The sequence below is a fragment of the Oncorhynchus mykiss genome, chromosome 4 (assembly GCF_057628025.1).
Source record: "Oncorhynchus mykiss isolate SJ-2025 chromosome 4, ASM5762802v1, whole genome shotgun sequence".
Lineage (NCBI taxonomy): Eukaryota > Metazoa > Chordata > Actinopteri > Salmoniformes > Salmonidae > Oncorhynchus > Oncorhynchus mykiss.
The window spans coordinates 21,549,813-21,572,991 of record NC_143025.1 but is presented as its reverse complement, the minus strand read 5'-3'; the positions used below and the strand labels follow the sequence as shown (position 1 = coordinate 21,572,991).

The 23,179-nt window shown below is 45.9% G+C and overlaps 1 protein-coding gene across 1 annotated transcript in view; it reads left to right on the top strand.

Moving 5' to 3' along the window:
* Positions 1 to 23,179, top strand: part of LOC110521498 (metalloprotease TIKI2) — a 106,302-nt gene that overhangs the window by 42,673 nt on the left and 40,450 nt on the right. The window contains exon 3 of the mRNA XM_036969004.2: positions 16,606 to 16,752. Within this exon, the coding sequence (XP_036824899.2) occupies positions 16,606 to 16,752 (147 nt within the window). The remainder of the gene's footprint in view (positions 1 to 16,605; positions 16,753 to 23,179) is intronic.

The window sequence follows — 23,179 nt, the reverse complement described above, 5'->3', positions numbered from 1 at the left end:
GATGTGGACTAATTATATAGGGAGCCTGGGAGACTCTCTCTCTCTCTTTCTCTGGCTGGATAACTCACATGATACAACTCTCTGTATCTCTTCATCTCTCTTTCTCTGGCTGGACAACTCTGTATCTCTTCATCTCTGTATCTCCCTTTCTCACTCTCTCCTCCCTACAATTCCCTTCTTTCTCAACTCTCCTTTCCTTCTCCCCCCTTTTTCTCATTCTCTTTTTTCTTCTCTCCCCTTGCTCTACCTCTCTCTCCTCTTTCTTCCTGTCATTTCTGTCTGTCTGGTTCTCTCTTCCTGCTGTTTCTCTCTCCCTCTGATCATTCTCCATCTGTCTCTCAGTATTTTTTAGTTTTTCTGTCCATCATGCAGGTTGGCTTGGCTCCCTGTCTTGGATCGACGAGAGTGGTGAAGGTGGGGTTGTTGGGCGGGAAAGGGGTAGACAGGAAGTGGAAAGAGAAGGCTCAAGTGTACCGTTGTTACTGTAGATTAAATATTAAAATGCTTCATACTGGCTGTTATTCCCGCCTTCATCTGCTTTCAATTCACACTCCACTTCCAAGCTACTTTTGGACGGACCTCTGGAGAGACTGAGAGAATGGGGGGGATAGAGAGACACAGAGAAAGAGAGGGGGACAGAGGTGACATGATGTATTCCTCTGATCAGTGGAACCTGTGTGTGTGTGTGTGTATCCTAGGCCCAGGCCCAGTGAGGAGGACAGGGCTGAACAGCAGGGTTCTCTGACCTGACAGGCTCCTCATTCCTGTGTAGCTAAACACCACACACACACACATCTTCATCAGATCTGCCATGTGTGTGTGTGTCTAGGTGGGTGGGGGGCTATGCATGGTAGGGGGCCACAGCAGTAAGAGGCAGACAAGAAAACCCACAAATATTTTCCGTCAGGGAAAATACAGTGTCTATTGAAGGTATTGGGGTTTGCGTGTATTGGGATTTGTGTGTTCCCTCTTCCACGCTCTGTCTCAGACAGCTTGTTCTCATTGGGGAGATGATTTCTTCTCTCTCTTCACGGATGTGCTGACAGAAGTTTTTCAAAATATAATATAATACATTGAAAATGACGGGGCAACGTGACCCTCAGACATTGTGTGATTCCCCCTGAAACTCCCTTATATACACACACACACACACACACACACACACACACACAACACACAGATGAGCGTACACGCATACACATGCACACACAGGCCGGCCGGCAGGCACACACACACACCGTTCCAGGGAACATACTGTACATGTGCTCGTTATTGCACACGTGCACTGACACAAGTGCACACAAGTACACACACTCACATACTGTCTCGATGCGTTTCTCTCACCGCCTTTAAGGCACGGCCTCTCTCCAGATTGCCTGTACTCCGTGAAATTTGACATTTCTCCCGTTGATTTGCCGTGAAATGGTGTGTTTGTCTGGGATTACGCTGCTTTAGTGTTTAGTGTTGGGGGAAGCCGTGACTGAGGGGAGCAGAGCCTGCCCTCTTCCGTTTTGCTACTGCTACGGTCAGACAGACACAGCACTGTACTCACACTGACCGCACTATAACACACATACACACACACATACACATTCTTACGCACGCACACAAACATTCTGATGCACGCACGCACGCACACACACACACACACACACACACACACACACAGTATTAACACAACAGAGTGGGGGCAGAAAGCAGGAAGGATGAAGAGTAGATGAAAGCAAAGTAAACAGGGTTCAGACAGACAGTGGTGGGAGGGAGAAGGCAACCAGTCAAAAGAAGAAGAAAGAGAGGAATGGGGGATGAAGAGAGAGGGTGAGTGATGTTGTTAATAACTGTGTGGAGGATCCAGGTCTGTCTGGATGGAGGGGTGAGGAGTGGAGAGGTGGGCTGGTGGAGGGCAGTGCAGCGCCAGCTGTGCTCCAGACTGGATCAGAGAGGGGGATGGAGGGATGGGGGGGGGGATTTCACTGGAAGTCAGATCCTGCTTTCCTGCTAACTATAAACACATGGCTTTCTCTCTCTCTTTATCTCTCTCTCTTCACTCTTACATTCCCTTTCTCCAGGACTCCCCCACCTCCTCTCTCATGGTCTTTCTTACAAATGGACACACATGCACTGCACACAGACATTAACTCATACATAATAGCCTTTCAATCATATTATTTTTATATGGAAATGCTGCAGTTATTTCAATGCTACGCCATGCCATAGTCCTGTACACTACCCAGGCAGTATGGAGCACATTGAGAGAGCTGCTTATCAGTCAGACCAGGGTCCAGTAACGCCAATCTGAACTGACACAGGCCCAAGATCAGATGTATGAGGCATGATGACCTCACTTAACACTTCATCTGAGCTCTGTGTGAGAGATGAGCTGTACCTGGCACTGGCACCAGACACACACACACAGCCCTGGTGACAGGAACCACTCAGGAAAACCTCAGAGGAATTCAGCCTGTAAAGGGACTGGTCCTACTCCCACACTGCTGCTCTAGCAGCCTGCCTTGCAACTCCCAGGATTCAGGGTCCACGACACAATTTATCTTCATACAGAGGATTAGGTGCTACTCTCATGTTTCAGCAGGACCTTAGCACAGGACTTTTCAGAAATACAAATCATTCTTAGGGAATTACACTGTCTAAAGCTATTAAATGAACCAAAGCAGGCTGCGAGATAAGAGGGAAGTGGTCTGTGGGTTGGAGCTGTATGTTTTATACATGCAGGAGTCTCCCTGGTCTTGCTGAAACCCACTCATATGGTTCGGATAGAATCACACATCTTAATTGGGGCAGATAAATCCGATTCAATAAGATCTTTCTCTAGGATAAGAGGAGCTATCTTCAGAATGTGTATGGATCAGTGTGCTCCCAGTACAGCATTGCATGTAAGCTGTGGGCTAGTAGCTTAGACAGGTCAAGTGTTTATGTGACCTAACCACAGTACCGCTCTCTTCCTCTGCTCCTTTCTCTACACCTCCGCTTACCTCAGCCACCAGCAGTACTGAAAGGGAGTAAGATTGAGCACTATTTCACCCCTTTCTCTCTTTCTTCTTTCATTCCAATCTCTCTTTCTCTTTTCTCACACCATTCCTGGGTATTCATGGTGAAGAGGCAGCTGCTCAGCAGCTCAAACGATACTTTATTATTTTCTGAATTTTCAGGCTGGCAGGAAAGTACAGATGAATGGCGTTGTATTGGGGCTGCCAAGTCAAACAGCGGGGTTTGTTTGTGGACAAGTGTAAAGAGAGCAGGGCCGATCCCCCCACAGGTTCTTATTAACTGGACTAGGGGGGCCGGGGAGAGGGGCTGTGGAGCCTAGGCCTGAGTTTGGACTGGGAGAAAGAGGGGGACTGAAGGAGGGGAAGGAACGGAGGCTAGGAGACGGAGAGTTTGCCTGAGGGAGGAGGTCAGAAAGGAGGGATAACAGAGAAGGATGATGAGATTTGTCCCCCGCCAGGCTGAAAGGGTCCTGCAGTGTTCAGCTCCGAGACCCTGGTTCAGGAGGGAGAGGGGGAGGAGAGGGAAGAAAGGGAGGCTTTCTGTAGATGCTGGGAGCACCAAGTTGCTGCCACTGGGATTGTCCCCTGGTAATCCCCAGATTTCCTGGGCTGAGAGAGAGAGAGAGAGAGAGAGAGAGAGAGAGAGAGAGAGAGAGAGAGAGAGAGAGAGAGAGAGAGAGAGAGAGAGAGAGAGAGAGAGAGAGAGAGAGAGAGAGAGAGAGAGAGAGAGAGAGAGAGAGAGAGAGAGAGAGAGAGAGAGAGAGAGAGAGAGAGAGAGAGAGAGAGAGAGAGAGAGAGAGAGAGAGAGAGAGAGAGAGAGAGAGAGAGAGAGAAGAAGAGAGATAGAAAGTCAAATCCGGAATGAGAGAAGAAGAGAGATAGAAAGTCAAAACCGAAATGTATAGAAGGGACAAAAGTTTTAGCTGGTATGTATGGTATGGCTGTGTGTGTGTGTGTGTGTGTGTCTACATAGGGTACTAACCAGGGTAAAGACTGTGTAAGGGACCCTGGCTGTTGCTATTGTCAGATGCTATCAGTTGAAAGCATTGCTTACCATCAAATAAGTAAACGTAACACAAAAGAGGTGCCAAGGGGTTGTCAAAATATTTAGCCAATTCATTGTTTTCATGTTGGTTTTATAGCACTGACAGGTTACAGGGTTACCTAAAAAATGATCAGGTATGAGGGCTACTGTTGAAGACAACGGTGAAGCTACCAGAGAATGTACAGACAACTTTGTGTGTCACAATCTCCATTTCCTACTGTAATGTATTCAAGGTGTTTCCGACTAAACGTAAAAGATCAGACGACAGTGGTTTTGAAAGAGCCACAATAACTTGCTCAGTATGACAAACAAACATCAAGCAGAGATGATAAAGACAGGAAGTGAAAAGAGGAAATGTAGACTTTTCAGACTTTGTTTTACTGTGTTTGTCTTGTGATCAGCCAGGAGTCTGTGGGAGTTTAGGGGATTGTGCCCCGGTATCTTTTCAAAGGCAGCGATGCACAGGTTCTTCCACATCCAGACACGCACCCACCAACACGCACCCACACACACCCACACGCACCCACACACACCCACACGCACCCACACGCACAAGTCCTATAGTATCTGCCGTAGTTGAACCACTCAGGAGGATGTGTGTATGATGAGATGTCCGGATCCTGGTTTCCCAACCCTAGCTAACCCTGGATGTTATTACAGCCACACTCACCCCCAGAGTCTCAGGACACTCTGAACCCGATCCCCTTTGGGCTAAGCCCCATTCCTTCCCAGAGGAGCCCGGCCGAGCATGTTCCTGGGTCAGGGTGCTGGGTCTGCTGGTGAAACACAACCACCTCTATGAGCTCCCAGAGCGAGGCAGGCAGTGGAGAGGAACAATGCCTGAAGCTGTTTCTCTATGTATCCTTGATCAGTGGTGATTAAATATCTGAGAGCAGACTTCTCAGATCCTTCTCAGATCTCTTGTCTGATGCTGGTAGGTCTCTCCATGCTTGTCATACCTCCTTAGACCCACGGCCCACTTCCACTAACGATGCCCCTTACCCTGCCCACTTCGACAGAGGAGAAACCTACGTCTGCCTAACACATGCTTCCATTATGACCTGCCCTTATTTGTTTTACATTATCTGCCTCTCTCATTTATTTTGTTCCGTCTATGTACTTTGAGAGGGTAGAAGGGTGCCTCATTCCTCAGCCTCAGTGGAGAAAAAAAGAGATATACTGTGTGTGTGTGTGTGTGTGTGTGTGTGTGTGTGTGTGTGTGTGTGTGTGTATGTATGTGTATATATATGTATGTGTATATATATGTATGTGTATATATATATATATATATATATATATATATATATATATATATATATATATATAGAGAGAGAGAGAGAGAGAGAGAGAGATTGTAATTACAACCCATATTTGTTTATTTATTTTCGCTTTTGTACTTTATTCGCATCGTTACAACACTGTATATAGACATATGACATTTGAAATGTCTTTATTCTTTTGGAACTTCTGTGTGTAATGTTTACTGTACATTTTTATAGTTTATTTCACATTTGTTTCTTATCTACTTCACTTGCTTTGGCAATGTTAACATATGTTTCTCATGCCAATAAAGTCCTTGAATTAAATTTTGAGAGAGAGAGAGCGAATAAAGAGTTAACAAACCAATAGTTTTTTAAGTGAAAGAGAGAAAGAGAAAAAAAGAGTTAGGTAGGAAAGGAAGTGAGGGAGGAAATGGAGTGAGGTAGGAAAGGAAGTGAGGTAGATGACATGAGCGAGCTGTCCAACACCTTGTCAGAAGCACCTACTCATTACATCTTATAACAGCATAAAAGTCTTAGGCGTAAAACCAGGAACACAAATTCTAATAAACAGACAGGGTTTAATACACTTCAAGGTCAATTGCTTCTATGTACACGTGTTGATAAATGGCAGTTTTTCTGCACCTTCTCTCGTTTTTTTCTCTTGCTCTTTCTTTCCACTGATCACATATTAAATGTTGGAATTCTTCACTGGTGTTCCAACCCTGTCAGCGTGGTGCTCTTTCCAGCTTTGTTCTTTATGCAATCTTTACTTAATTAGGATCTCATGAAGGTGTTGTGATGAGTAACCTGTGTGAAGTAAAGTGTGGTATTAAATTCCATGAGATCATCACGTAATCACCCTCCACCTTTGTGAAGTGCTGTGATGGCCTATGTCAGGCCTCTGTGGTCTAGCCTGTTTCAGCCTTTCCCTTAGGCAGAGAGAGACACTTCATCTAAAGGACAGCCACTCTGTCCGTCAACATACACACTCACACACGCACGCACACACTCACACACCTACACACTCATTCAACACATCAAAGTGCAGGCGCTATGGCAAGAGCACAGAGATGTGCAGTCTCCACAGTGTGAGAACAATATTGACTTACCAGACCACTCACAGCCCTCCTCTCTCTCTCTCTCTCTCTCCCTCTCTCTCTCTCTCCCTCTCTCTCCTCCCTCATTCCCTCTTCCTCCACCAGGTCCAAAGTGTCTGGTGCAGTTAGCTGTGTTTAAGGAAACTCCCAGCAGTCCAAAGGGGCTGGCAGGTTGAGTTGTGCCAGCCCATACCCCACCCCGCACCCAGCCCTCTCTCTGCCCAGGGCCTGCTCTGGTGTTGCTCTTGGCAGCCGTAGAAAGCCCTGGGCGGGCATAGAGCCATGTGGGTCAAGGTCTTGGGCAATGCCAATGCGCATCTGTGCCCCAGACCGCCAGCCAGAGGAAAAATGAAAACAATAAAGCAAGCACGCGATATAGAAATAAATATGTGAGGGATTGTCATTATGGAGCAGGCAGGGGGTCCTGGAATTTCCTGGTGAGGTATGAGGTGTGCGGGGGAATGAAAGCATATGAGCGATTAACCAACATTTCAGGGAGGTTTCGGTTATTAAACAACTAATTGACCAACGATGGTTCAATTACTTGAATTCCATTTAGTTAGTTATTTTTTTGTGAACCCCACGCAACGGTTCTCTAGGGAGAAATCAAATCATTCAGGATAGAAATTAAGTCAAGAACTATGTGGGACGCTGGGCTGAAGGGAGTTGTAGTTTTCAGTACGCAAATGTTCAACCTAGTTCAGCCCAGATTTGTGGTAGTTGATTAAAATCAAATCAAATGTTATTGGTCATGTACACTTGATTAGTAGATGTTATTGGTCATGTACACTTGATTAGTAGATGTTATTGGTCATGTACACTTGATTAGTAGATGTTATTGGTCATGTACACTTGATTAGTAGATGTTATTGGTCATGTACACTTGATTAGTAGATGTTATTGGTCATGTACACTTGATTAGTAGATGTTATTGCAGGTTCTAGTTCCGACAGTGCAGTAATATCTAACAAATGACACAACATATACCCAATAGACACAAATCTAAGTAGGAATGAATTAAGACTATATACATATGGACGAGTGATGTCAGAGCGGAACGGACTAAGATACACTAGAATAGTATAGAATATAGTGTATACATATGAGATGAGTAATGCCAGATATGTCAACATTATTAAGTGACTAATACCTTGGAATAGTATAGAATATAGTATATACATATGAGATGAGTAATGCCAGATGTGTAAACATTATTAAGTGACTAATACCTTAGAATAGTATAGAATATAGTATATACATATGAGATGAGTAATGCCAGATATGTCAACATTATAAGGTGACTAATACCTTAGAATAGTATAGAATATAGTATATACATATGAGATGAGTAATGCCAGATGTGTAAACATTATTAAGTGACTAATACCTTAGAATAGTATAGAATATAGTATATACATATGAGATGAGTAATGCCAGATATGTAAACATTATTAAGTGACTAATACCTTAGAATAGTATAGAATATAGTATATACATATGAGATGAGTAATGCCAGATGTGTAAACATTATTAAGTGACTAATACCTTAGAATAGTATAGAATATAGTATATACATATGAGATGAGTAATGCCAGATATGTAAACATTATTAAGTGACTAATACCTTAGAATAGTATAGAATATAGTATATACATATGAGATGAGTAATGCCAGATGTGTAAACATTATTAAGTGACTAATACCTTAGAATAGTATAGAATATAGTATATACATATGAGATGAGTAATGCCAGATATGTAAACATTATTAAGTGACTAATACCTTAGAATAGTATAGAATATAGTATATACATATGAGATGAGTAATGCCAGATATGTAAACATTATTAAGTGACTACGATACCATAGAAAAGTATAGAATACAGTATATACATATGAGATGAGTAATGCCAGATATGTAAACATTATTAAGTGACTAATACCTTAGAATAGTATAGAATATAGTATATACATATGAGATGAGTAATGCCAGATATGTAAACATTATTAAGTGACTACGATACCATAGAAAAGTATAGAATACAGTATATACATATGAGATGAGTAATGCCAGATATGTAAACATTATTAAGTGACTAAGATACCGTAGAAAAGTATAGAATACAGTATATACATATGAGATGAGTAATGCCAGATATGTAAACATTATTAAGTGACTAAGATACCGTAGAAAAGTATAGAATACAGTATATGCATATGAGATTAATAATGTTTAAATGTCTGGCATTACTCAAGGGACTAGTGTTAGTGAAGTGGCTAGTGATTTATAGTCAATGCCTATTGGCAGCAGCCTTTAATGTGCTAGTGATGGCTGTTTAACAGTCTGATGGCCTTGAGATAGAAGCTGCTTTTCAGTCTCTCGATCACAGCTTTGATGCACCTGTACTGACCTCACCTTCTGGATGATAGCAGGGTGAACAGGCAGTGGCTCGGGTGGTTGATGTCTTTGATGATAAGCTAATATACTGTATGTCAGACCACCGTCTCTTATTTCTTCTCGCAAAGTTAGCTTAGCTGTATTGCGCAAGTTCACTAATTCGCTGCTCCCATTTTTCGGATTGCACCTTCCCGGGTCCTGTAGGGTAAGCTAAACTCTAGTGGGAGTTGTGCATACTGTCAGTCTGTCAACCATAGCCTGTGACCTGTGGGTCAGAGCACGAAATTCACCCTCCAAGGCTGTGTGACGGCTCTCCCCTACCTATCCCTTTTATCGGAGGATATCAAGCCTCCTTGTCTCGTGCTGCCACCGTACTCCGGTGCTAACCTATCCTCCACTGCTGTGCTCATTATCGAGGCCACCAGGCACTAGTCGTCCTTTGACTGTTTAAAACGTAAACGGGTCACTTCTCTAGATAATCGCATCTAGGAAGGTTGTTAGTCTAGCCAGCTATGACACGTGAGATTTGGATTTCCTCCGACTAGTCATCCGTCTCTCCTGGTATTACTGGCATGCTACAAGCTAGCTAGCTACCTAGCTAGTTTACCAACTCCACCTAACTGCCACTGTGTGTTGTCAGCTTGACTTACCAAACAACGACCATTCGTGTGTGTTTCGCATAAATAAACCCACGTTTAAACATGATATCGCTCCTGCTCCAGCCCTGTGGTCCTAGCTAGCCTCACCCGCGGGTGCTGTACAACTCCCGCCAGATTATTGTAACTCTCTACCTTTACTGTGTATTGTGTTAGCTGTTGTAATACAGTCTCCGGTTACTATTATATTAGTTAATTTGACTTAATCAATATTGCATAAGAAATATTTTATATTGATATCATATCATTTTTTTCTTCACATTGAGCTGAGAGAACACCACATCACCATGATGCTGGGCATGCATAGCTGCTCCTCCTGTGGAGTTGAACTACAAGCAGAAGATGGTCTTTAGCTGTGCCCTGCCTGCCTTGGCATTGTCCACCTGCGTGAGTCCCTTACTGATGCCTGAATTTACTGCGCCATCCTGCCTGTGAAGGTGAGGGAAGTGCGGCTAGCCAGAGTTGAGGGTCTTCTAGCGCTCCCTTCAGCATTGGGGACGGAACAGAGGACTCAGATAGCCATGAGGATGACCTGCTCTCCACTCGGGCATACAACCGGCACTTTAGTGACCAGGATGATGACACGTCCAACATGGCGAAGGAGGTGCCAACCAGTGTTGTGGACCCATTTAGTCTCAATGCTGAAGATGGCTCAGAAGAAAGCTATGCATCACTACTTGCTGTCCTGCTACAGCCCCTGCAGCTATCCTTTAGCGAAGCTGGGCTGACACACAGGCTCTCACTCACCACAGCAAGGATAGTAGGATGCTATCTGCCATGTGCAATGCCAAACAACATGGGCTGGACCACATGCCTAAGGTGGATGAATACATAGAAGAGCCAATGTTCTCTCCAGACCTGAAGCATGATGCCCGCTGCCCCAGACGTGCAGGGCCACAGATGAGCTACTGTCATGGGCCTACGACACAACGGATCGCATTGCGATCTCTCTCTCAGTGCTCATGCTAGCACAGAACAGGATGCAACAGCCAGAGCACACAGACCTGGACCTCTGCAACCTGAATGACACATCTCTTCAAGTGTTTGCTAGGCAGACTGATGTCCACCCTAGTTGTGACTCATTGTCAGTTCTGGCTTGCCCAAACCCCAATGTCCGATGACTCCAAATGGATGCTGAGAAAACTCCCAGTGGTCCCCGGTCTGCTCTTCGGCCCGTGGAAGCGGGCCTAAACGTAGAAAACAGCTGAGTCAGGCTACACCGCTGTGGAACCCACAGCCCAGAAACCAGGCATCACAGAGTTAGGGCAGAGGGAGGCCTGACTCACCCTCAACAACAAGATTCCATCTCCCCAGGTCTGGATCTAAAGCAGCTTTTCCCAAAGCAGGTTTTCCCAAAGGTTCTCCCGTTTCTCATGTCACATGTTCTCCGGACCGTAGCCGCAGGGGAATAGTTCATGTCCCTGGACTTAAAGGACGCTTACTTTCACGTTCCTGTGTTACCGGATCATAGACATTTTCTGCAGTTTTCTGAGGCATACCATAGCCTCTCCCTGGCTCCTCAAGTCTTCACAAGATACATGACCACAACCCTGAGCTCCCGCCACCTACAGGGGATCAAGAACCTTCCTTACCTCGATGACTGGCCCGAGGGCACAGCGCTGATCCATGTCACCACACTGGGTTTTACCGTGAACAATGAAAAGAGCAACTTCACACAAAGCCCAAAGGTCACCTTTATTGGCAAGACTCTGACCTGCAAGAACGACAGACAGTTTACCTAGCCTGAATCACTTTCTGCTGGTTTTCAAACACAAACATGTCCTGATACGATCACAGTACATCTACAGTGTTCCACGTTAACTATTAAGGTTGGATTGAGATCAATATAGTCCCTCCAGGTAGCCAAACTACTCCTGACATGGGCCCTACCACGTCTGGCCTCCCTACGAGGCATTCATCTCCCAGGCAAGGTGACTGAGGTGGCAGACTTCTTGTCTCGAAAGAAACAACCCCCGGGGGAATGGAGACTTCACCCGCAAGTAGGGATGAAGATATGGCAGCACATGTGGTCATGTTCCCCTCAGAGCAAACATTCCACTGCCCCCTCTGGTTCTTGCTGGCAGAGTCCAAGAGCCCTCCTGGGCATGTATGCCTTAGCCCACACGTGGCCCGAGGACCTACTGTATGCTTTCCCTCTGACCCCCCTGATCTTAGCAATGCTACACAGGGTCTCTCAGGCTTAGCACAGGCTGCTGCTTGTAGCCCCCAGATGGCCCAGATGGCAGCTCCCTCACAGACAGGACCTGCTCTCACTGCAGGATATGGCATCCCAGCCCAAACCAACTACAGCTATGGGTGTGGCCCCTGAAGAGCCCAACCCTCTCTGCTGCGATTCTGCTATTATCGAGATGTTACAGAATGCCAGACCCCCATCATCCAGGATGATGTATGCTGGTTGCTGTAAGCTGTTTATCGAATTATGCTCTACACGGGCTGAGGAACCGGTGTCCTGCTCTGTACCCATTGGACTCTGGTTGCTCTGCCTCTACCTTGAAGGTGTATGCCTCAGCCATATCGGCTAACCATTTAGGCAGCGATGGAAAATCGGCAAGACGGTGTCCACAGTCTGCATCCCCTCAGAGGTGTCCTCGCGTCATCCTGGGATCTGACACTAGTTTCGAAGGCTTTGACAAACCCTCCCTACCGAGCATACGGAGAAGCCGGACATAAAATGGTTCTCTCTGGAAACAGCTTTCCTCTTAGCTATTTCATCAGCGAAACGTGTGAGTGAGCTCCACACGCTCTCTATGAGTCCTGTCTGCCTACGATGGAAGGTAGATGACCTAGCTGTGACCTTATGGCCCAATCCAGCCTTTTGCCTAAGGTTTTATCACCCCTTCACATCAATCAAGCCATCGAGCTGGCCTACTGCCCCCCTCCTCTCCAGAATGCGGAGGAGGACGAGCGAGCAAATCTCCTGTGTCCAGTCCGTTCTCTCAAAGGCTACATGCAAGCCTCGTAGCAGTACAGGAAGACAGACCAGTTGTTTCTGTGCTTCAATTGTAAATCAAAAGGCCTTGCATTGTCCAAGCAGTGGCTTTCACACTGGATGTCATCACTCAGGCCTACAAGGGTGTAGGGCTCCCTGTCCTAGAAGGTGTGATATGTCACTCGACCAGAAGTGTAGCCACATCCTGGACTGCACTGAGAGGCATCCCCCTGAATGAGATATACGCAACTGCTACCTGGTCGTCGCCCTGCATATTCTCAATATTTTAAAGGGTCAAGGTCACATCCTGCCACACCATGGGGTCTGCCATTCTTCCAGTGGCACAGGTGCAATAATCAGAGGTTAGTAGTGCAATTCCTTGCGACCTTGTTGGTATGACTCATCCATACTTTCACCGTACTGACGTTCTGAAAGGTATGAAGTAGAGCGGAAGTTACGAATGTAACTATGGTTCTACGAATACCTGGTAGACCGGCAGTACTTTCCTGTCACTCGGAATCTTTGGGCGAGAAAATTCTCTGAGTGCGTGGTCTGATGTATTGTTTTATATGAACCGTGGGGGCACATCATCCGATGCTGTCACGTCACTAGCATGACTTTCTTGTTATTGTTACTCAAACTACGCGGAGAATCCATGCTTTCAACCATATTGACAGTCTTCAGGAATTAGTAGAGCCATAGTTACATTAGTAACTTCTGTTATATGACCATTGTATTGCATTGTCAGTCAGTAAGTATAGCCTACCAAATCGTATTGATGAGAGAGTCCTTAATTTGGCTCCCTAATTTGCATAGGCTACTGGGAGGCCTAAGCTTATTGGTGATTATCTGAAGATAAATTATAAAAACATTTGATGAAGATGGTGAATCATCACAGCAGGAACAATATTTGGTATTTTTATATTTGGTATGTTATTAGGATCCCCATTAGCTGTTGCAAAAGCATCAGCTACTCTTACTGTGGTCCACACAAAACATGAAACATAACACAGAATGACATAATACAGAACATCATTAGACAAGAACAGCTCAAGGACAGAACTACATACATTTTTAAAAAGGCACACGTAGCTTACACATCAACGCATACATACAAACTATCCACGTCAAACAGGGGAGAGGCGTTGTGTCGTGAGGTGTTGCCTTATCTTTTTTTTAAACCAGGTTTGCTGTTTATTTGAGCAATATCAGATGGAAGGAAGTTCCATGCAATACAGGCTCTATATAATACTGAACATTTTCTTGAATTTGTTCTGGATTTGGGGACTATGAAAAGACCCCTGGTGGCATGTCTGGTGGGGTAAGTGTGTGTGTCAGAGCTGTGTGTAAGTTGACTATGCAAGCAATTTGGGATTTTCAACACATTAATGTTTCTTATAAAAAGAAGAAGTGATGCAGTCTCCTCAACTCTTAACCAAGAGAGACTGACATGCATAGTATTTATATCAGCCCTCTGATTACAATTAAGAGCAAAACGTGCCGCTCTGTTCTGGGCCAGCTGCAGCTTAACTAGGTCTTTCCTTGCAGCACTGGACCACACGACTGGACAATAATCAAGATTAGTCTAAACTAGAGCCTGCAGAATTAGCTTTTTTAGTGTGGTGTCAAAAAATCAGAGCATCTCTTTATTACGGACAGAACTCTCGCCATCTTTACCACCATTGAATCTATATGTTTTGACCATGACAGTTTACAATCTAAGGTAACGCCAAGTAATTCAGTCTCCTCAACTTGTTCAACAGGCACACCATTCATTACCAGATTCAGCTGAGGTCTAGCACTTAAGGAATGATTTGCACCAAATACAATGTTCATAGTTTTAGAGATGTTCAGGACCAGTTTATTACTGGCCACCCATTCCAAAACAGACTGAAACTCTTTGTTAAGGGTTTCAGTGACTTCGGTTGCTGATGCGTATATGGTTGAATCATCAGCATACATGGACACACATTCTTTGTTTAATGCCAGTGGCAGGTCACTGGTAAAAATGGAAAAGAGTAGAGGGCCTCATTCTGGTCCAAATATGATAATTAGGGCCCTCACGGAATAAGGCATTAAAACGGAATTCAACAATATTAAAAAACGTGTTGTCCTTAGTAGGGAATCAATTAAATGTTTATATTAAAAAAAGTTTGATTTTGAGAGCGAAAACCTGAAAATTTTGTAAAAAATGGAAACCAAGACAATATCCAAAACAGCAAAAAAATACACTGAATTCATACATTTTCAGTCATTTAAATTGTAAAGTAATGTCTTTCTACACAATACCACAACAAATGTTTTCAATCTGGGTGGTAAATTTTGCAGTGTATTTCAGATGGAATCTAAGCATTAGTATATACCACCAAAATAGAGCTCCTTGGGCCTGGCTGGCTGGCTGGCTACTATTTAAATTTGGCTGGCTACTCAATGTACTGGAAAACACTGTGACAGAGACAATGGAATATTTTCAATGTTTTGGCAATTGAATGTTCAATATTTGGGCTTTGGAATTTCCATTAAAAAGCTCTAAAATAATTTTAATGTCATTATTTCACAATGCATTCAATGTTTAAAAAAAACGAAATTACTCAGCACTAACCGTTAACGCCGCAGGGTTGATCAAGGCCCATTTTGGGATTACCGCTTTGGCAGGATGACAGCACGGCGCTGGGCCCTTGGCTGAAAATAGACTGTGAAACACGTCTAATAAAATAAATAAGATTGCTCACCGCTCTCTGTGCAGTGAGAAAGGCTGGGTGAGGTCCTGGGGTTGCTTGCATGCAATGGGGAATATGAGAAGAGGTTAAAGAGTGGACTGAGGGAGGGAAGAAGGGAGGGAGCAAGAGGGAAAGAGAGGCATCCATGCTGTCAGCTCTCTAGTGTTGTCTCCCCTCATTAGAACAGAGGCACACTACTAAGGCACCGCCTGGAAGACTGGTTAGCAAATACAATGACCTCAGACTACACAAGAAAGAGAGAGAGAGAGAGAGAGAGAGAGAGAGAGAGAGAGAGAGAGAGAGAGAGAGAGAGAGAGAGAGAGAGAGAGAGAGAGAGAGAGAGACAGAGAGAGAGAGAGACAGAGAGAGAGAGACAGAGAGAGAGAGAGAGAGAGAGAGAGAGAGAGAGAGAGAGAGAGAGAGAGAGAGAGAAAAAAATTCTCAAGCACAATTAAGAAAGAAGAGAGTCACAAGATTTAGCTTAGAACTAGGTTGTGCTCAGCTCATTGTTAAGGTAACAAAAAGTTTAAGCAACATTCAAAAAGACAATACTATAAGGCATTTATGAGTTCAATAAGTGATTGCAAAAACATAACATCATTTTGTGAATTATTACATATAACCAGTGTGTTGACTTAGGGTAGATCAGTTGTGCAGCTGTAGTCCTTAAGCTTACACACAAATCATGCGGTTGGGATGTCGACCATCAGTATTTACGGTATAGCCATCACTTTCCTTTACTAACCCTGGTGGAGGCAATTAGGTTTAGGAGTTACCAGCGGTGATGTAACATGCAGTCATACGTACGTAATCAAGGGTGCAAATCAACTGACCGCACCACCATAGGACATGAATGTGTTCGTGGGCGGAATGTGAGACGGTGTGAAACTCAATCTACTGTACTCTGAGTAAACCACTCTGTTCCTCACGCCCTCCACCTAGCGCTCCTGTCAGAACACTTAGCCCTGATTGACAGCTGGCTGGGGCCTGCCAGGCCAGTCAGAGGCGGCCGTGGGATTGAGGGGGCGGGAGCTGGGAGTGTTAACCACTGGTGTCTGGGACAGCTGCAGTGTCGCAGCTCCCGCTGGCTGCTGCACGCCATAAATTCTCTCTAAAGAGGGTTTACTTTTTATTTTAATGGGGGCTGTAAATTTATGGTGCTGAGGCCCTGAAAGAGCTATTTTTAAAGGGACAGTCTTCCTCTTTTCCATTCTCCCTTATTTTTCCCTGAGAGAGGAGAAGTGGAGAAAATGGAGCTCTGCCATGCCTCTTGTGGTCTGTTTTAGCCAGTCTGCACATGATGGACAACGTTAGGAAACTAATGGAAAGAAACTTCTATAAACTATCCATCATACAATTCCACTACAGTATGCCTGTGTTAGTGTGAGCCACAACAAAATGAGACTTTAACAGTGTGCTGTTATGCTGTCATTGTTCACACTGCCAAGTCCCTAACAGTTCCTCCCTCTGCAGGTGCTGTTTGCCCTGAACCAGACCCTGCTGCAGCATGAGAGTGTAAGAGCAGGCAGTCTGCAGGGCTCCTACACCACCGAGGACCTCATCACACACTACAACTGTGGAGACCTCAGCTCCATCATCTTCAACCACGACACCTCACAGGTACATCCACCATTGCTGGAAGACGGAAAGGGGCTAAAGCCATGTTATTCCATCCTGGTCCTGAAGATGCAGGCTTTTGTTTCTACCCAGCACTAACATACCCAATTGAACTAACAATAAAGCCCAGACTTAGAGGAGTGACTTACTATGACCACACACACACTATAGTCGTCACACACCATGTACTATAAATCCTGTATTGACATACCAATTATGGTATGGTCATATTTCAACATTCATGAACACTGTACCATTATGTATGTTGTCAGACTGATGGCACACACATGATTATCTGTGATCACGACATCAGCAACGTCTAATTAGGATCATTTCAGCATATTACATCACTTTACCTTCACAGGTGTATTATTACGGCCAGACAAATGATAGAATAAGACATTCTCTTCTGTATCCTTGGCCCCTAAAGACCATGTCTCCAACAGTTGTCTCCTGAGTCCCTCCGCTAAATCAGACCAGTGAGCCTGGGGTCTTTATCTAATAATAACACATTAACATTCCATACCACATGCTATAACCATCTAATGGTTGATGGCGGTGCCTGGCTGTGCTGATCTATGGCAGGCCTTATGAACTTTCTACCGGAGTAGCAGGTGTTCCCTGATAAATGGACAGTAATCCCCAGCCCCATGCTCTCCCAACTCAGTCTTCATCTACTGGGGGCCTGATGGGCCGCAGGCGGGAGAGGTTAATGGATTTCAACACGGAGGGCCCTACTCATTCCTCCGCCTCAGCCGTAGCAGAGCAGGCCAATCCACCAGAGGGTGTAGAGCAATTAGGACGTTCAAAGAGAGAATGCAGACGGAGGCCCTGGCCAGGGCTGCAACCAGGAGTGAGGAAGGGAGGAAATGTTTCCCTGTCATTTCACATTTCCTGAGCGGTCAGGATAGACTGCAGCTAATGGGCTTTCCTGTGATAAGTTATCTGCATGTGGTTCACCCCCTCCTCCAACTGGCCACCTCTTTCTTCTCTGTTTTCATTAAACGCTCTAGCGGTCCTCATTCATCAGAGAACCGATGGGGCTCCCCCCTATTCCCCCCCCCCCCCCATCCTCTCTGCTTCTCCTTCTCTACCCTAGACACTCACACTCCAGTCCCACAGGACCCACCAGTCCTAGAGAGAGAGAGAGAAATAGAGAGTGAGAGACCGAAAGAGAGAGAGAGAGACAGAGAGAGAGACAGAGAGCGAGACAGAGAGAATATAACAAGAAAGAGAGAGATTGAAAGAGGAAAGAGAGAGAAAGAGCAAAATTGAGAAAGAAGAGAGTCACAAGAGAGGCGGGGGGGTATGAGGGAAAAATATATTTAGAAAGAGGAAGGAGAGTTGTAAAGATACATGATATAGGAGAGATCAGAGCTGTATCAAAAAGTAAATATGGTTAATGTCCTCGGTTACACACAATGTCATATACACCAATAATCATGTGTTTAACCACATTACTACGTGCCATGAAAACCAGATCTTGAGAGAGAGTAGACAGATTGATAGAGAGAGAGACTTTGACTTTGTCTTTCTTTAATGAAACTTTCTAATTTCATTTAAAACTCACCACCTTAAAAATAAAACACCTACATATATCCTGTACTGCATACATGTACCATACTCACCTTTCCATCTACCACATGATACCACATGATACATCACAATTCTCCAAAAACACACCACTTCTACAACCGTATATACAAAACATCTTCCTCCAGCTATACAGACAGCCCCCCCAACACACCATATCTCCTGAAACATCTCCACACGTTTTATCATTCTATAGAAGTCAAACTCAACCCTAAGGCGCGCAGAGACCATCCCATTAAACAATAGTAAAGGGTCTGTTATCCCACCCACCTTTGACCCTGTTCCTCCTTGTTAGCCAAATAGACAACTTCGCCTGAGCAAACAGAAAATGCAACAAAACACATTTGGCCTTCTACTTATTAAAGTACTTGTACCCCATTATAAACATCCCAACAGTAAAAACCACCCCCAACCTCTCACACAGTCATTCCAACAGAGACATTAATGGCATTAACCTGGTACACACAAATCACAGTTTATTTTATTACACAGAAAGGACACCCCTGCCCGACTCCCGGTTCAACCCGTGCCAACCAGCTGTTAGAGGCCAGGGCTCCATGAAGAACCCTCCACTGGAGGTCCCCTGACCTCTTTGGTACTGGGGGTTTGGAGAGCCCCCTCCATCTAAAACCCACCATACTCTCCGCCCCACATTCACTCCTGTTAGGCTCCTAATGTTCCTAACCTTAACACAGAGGTTGTAGAGGGCTTTACCTCCCACCCCTTCAAACTCCCCCAGGCTCGGAGTGTTCAAATCTAACAAGTCCTCCAGTCACCTGCAGTGGCGGGAACATTGGTGGCCCCTCCCCCTTTGGCCGCTCAAACACCCCCTTACCGGCTCAGACAGTGCCTCCTGGACCTCCTCCAGGATTCTCTCCAGCAGCCTTAGAGATGTTATTCCTGTTTGTTGTGCCAAGACTTCCGGGGGTTTCCACCGCTCCTCTCCCAGCAGTCACAGGTCTCCTAGCCTTTGTAAACCCACTGACATCAGTTGCCTCTGCAGGGTGGCCGACTGAACCGATCTCAAAGGGATGGCTGGGTTGTGGAAAATAGGCTCCTCCCACACCCACAGCCCAGGCTCCACACCCCCTTCTCGTGTGGGCCTTAGCAGCTGCCAGGCCCTCAGCACTGCAGAGTAAAAATCTGAGAGATCTGCTGTACTCAGCCTCTCCAGCTACATGAGGAACAGCTGCCGGTCCAACCCTAATCCGCCAGCTTTCCTCAGCAGTGCGCATGCTGGTTCCCTCCAGCCGACATCAGTGTGGTTCAGCAGTCTCTGCACCGCCTTTAGCTGGAAAGCAGCCACCCTGCTCTCCAGTTCCACCAAGCCCTGTCCTCCTTCGTGGACGGTCATGTATAACACTTCCACCCTCAGCCAGTGATGGCCCGACCAGAAAAAGTCCACCAGCTTGCGTTGCAGTTCTGTGAGCAGACCGGCGGGGGGGTTGAGGACAGCCAGTTTATTCCACAGGGAAGATGCCACCAGGTTGTTGATTATCAGCACCCTCCCTCTATATGACACTTGGGACAGGAGCCACCTCCACCTGGCCAGTCTTGACACCACTGCCTGTAACAGACCCTCCCAGTTCTTCCTGACCCACTTCTCCCAGCCCAGGTACACCCCCAACACTTTAAGCCCTTCACAACCCCACTACAAACCCCCTGGAAGCAGAGGAGGGGCCTTATCCCCCCATGCCCCACATAACAGAGCTTTGCTCTTGCCCCAGTTTACCTTATCTGATGAAGCTCCCTCGTACACCTTCAGACTGGTCGCTAGTGCCTGCATTTCCTGACCATCACAGAAACGTCATCTGCATATGCTGACACTGCTGTGCCTGTCACCACATCCATGCCTGTCCAGCACACTCCCTGCAGTCTCTTGCGTAGCAGTCCCCAAAAAGTCTCAATGGCTAGTGTATATAACGGCCAAGATAAAGGGCATCCTTGTCTAAGGCCCTTCCTCACCCAGACTGGCTTACTGGGCCCCCCTCCCACCTTGACCAGACATGACGCCCCAGCATACAACAGCTTCACACAGGTCAAAAACTCTTCCCAAACCCAAACATCACATTAAACAGATACTCATGGTCCACTCTATCAAAAGCCTTCTGTTGATCTAAAGAGACCCGTCCGAAGTTCACATTAGAACCTCTCGACAAGTCCAACATGTCCCTGATTAAGAACAAGTTGTCCGTGATTGAGCGTCCCGGTACACAAGATGTTTGGTTCTTATGTACTATCGAGTCCAAATGGGGCTTCAGTCTTTTAGAGACGACCTTGGCAAATATCTTGTAGTCTGCACAGAGTAATGCCACAGGCCTCCAGTTCTTGTATGAACAAGTCCCTTTTTTTTGGGCAGGAGAGTCAGAGCCGCCCGTCGGCAGCTCATCAGCAACTCTCCTACCCCGACGCATTCACGTAACACGCAAAAGAAGTCCTGTCCTATTGTTCCCCAGAATTTTTTATAAAACTCCACTGGGAGTCCATCGGTGCACAACCGGGGGACATCAGGGTTACGGCCTCTGCCAGTTCATGGGACAACAGAGGAATGTCCATTTCATCCCTCTGTGCCAGATAGAGCTTAGGGAATCCTGCAAACAACATCCTGAGCACACATAGGATCACACATTTCTGCCCTATACAACTCAGTATAAAACACCACAGTCCCTTCCTGCATCTCCCCCACCACAGAGGTCATCCGCTCATCAGACAGCTGTAGACAATGCATACCCTTGGCTTCACTGCTCTGTCTTTCCAAACCAAAGAAGAAGGAGCTGGGAGCATCCATCTCCTTGAGCATGGAGAACCTAGCTCTTACAAGTGCTCCCTTTGCTTTAACCTGGAAAAACCTGCCCAGGTCCCTACGTAATTCAGCTAAATTAGCCTGGAGGCCTACATTGCCTTGCCCCACCATCTCTACCTCCATCTCACTAAATCAACACTCTAATTCCCCCAATACTCTCCTAGCCTCTGAGGATGAGAGAGCTGTATATTGTTGACAGAAAAGCAGAATTTGGACTTTCCCTACATCCCACCATTGACTCAGAGACTCCTCTCTTCACTGCCCCCAACTTTCCCAAAAGGTCTGGAAACCTGAGCAAAAAGTGGCATCTTGTAAGATCTTTACATTAAACTTCCAATAGGATGCTTGCCAGGGCCCTGGTGAAATAGACAGCCGAGCCATGGTTATATGGTGATCTGAAAACCCCATCGGGTTAATGGTAGCACCCAACAGCCTATTGCACCGATTCCTGGACATGTAAAACCGATCAAGTCGGGAGGCACTCACCCTAGCCCCAAAAACCTTCACCCATGTATACTGTCTTGTGTTGGGCTGCACTCACCCTAGCCCCAAAAACCTTCACCCATGTATACTGTCTTGTGTTGGGATGTTTAGTTCTCCAAATATCCACCCAGTCGAACTGATTAATGATGTCCCTTAACACTCCCACTGACACTGAATGAAGCTTTTCCCCATTTCTGTCTTTCGTTAAAATCCATTGTACAGTTCCAGTCCCCTCCGACCACCAGCGTCTCTTCAGGCGCTACCTGTGAGTGTTCCTGTCTAAAACTCCCAAATAGAACCCCACTCTCTCTCCCTGTGTTAGGCATATACACATTTATAAAGACAAAACCCATGTTGTTAATTTCTGCTTTTACAACAAGCATCCTACCCCTACACACCTCCTTGGAGGAGAACATTTTTACAGACATACCCGGTACAAAAAGGATTACCTCCCGGCCTACTCAGCTGTTCACCCGAACCCCACTCATACACGGCTAGAGCCAAATACTCCACCGGATCCTTGCTGTAAACTCTGGACCTTGGCTAACGCCACTGCCACGAAGCTAGCACTAGTTAGCCGTGAGCCAGGAACATCTCCCTGTAAACTAAATTCTACAATACCACTTTCGCCATCTGGCTTGGATTATCTGTCGACACGGCCCTCCGCCGCACCACCACGACTGGTCTGCCGACGAATACTCCATCCGCTGTGCCTTCAACCGTCCTCCGTCTGAGCAGACCCCCCCTACCACCCCCGGGCTAGCCTTTAGCCGCACCCTCATCCTACTCCTCCTCTGTTCCTCGGGTGATGTGGAGGTAAACCCAGGCCCTGCATGTCCCCAGGCACCCTCATTTGTTGACTTCTGTGATCGAAAAAGCCTTGGTTTCATGCATGTCAACATCAGAAGCCTCCTCCCTAAGTTTGTTTTACTCACTGCTTTAGCACACTCTGCCAACCCTGATGTCCTTGCCGTGTCTGAATCATGGCTTAGGAAGGCCACCAAAAATGTTCCATACCCAACTTTAACACTTTCCATCAAGATAGAACTGCCAAAGGGGGAGGAGTTGCAATCTACTGCAGAGATAGCCTGCAAAGTTCTGTCATACTTTCCAGGTCTATGCCCAAACAGTTCGAACTTATAATTTTAAAAATGAATCTCTCCAGAAATAAGTCTCTCACTGTTGCCGCCTGCTACCGACACCCTCAGCTCCCAGCTGTGCCCAGGACACCATCTGTGAATTGATCTCCCCCCATCTAGCTTCAGAGTTTGTTCTGTTAGGTGACCTAAACTGGGATATGCTTAACACCCCGGCAGTCCTACAATCTAAGCTAGATGCCCTCAATCTCACACAAATCATCAAGGAACCCACCAGGTACAACCCTAAATCCATAAACATGGGCACCCTAATTGACATTATCCTGACCAACTTGCCCTCCAAATACACCTCTGCTGTCTTCAATCAGGATCTCAGCGATCACTGCCTCATTGCCTGTATCCGCTACGGGTCCGCGGTCAAACGATCACCCCTCATCACTGTCAAACGCTCCCT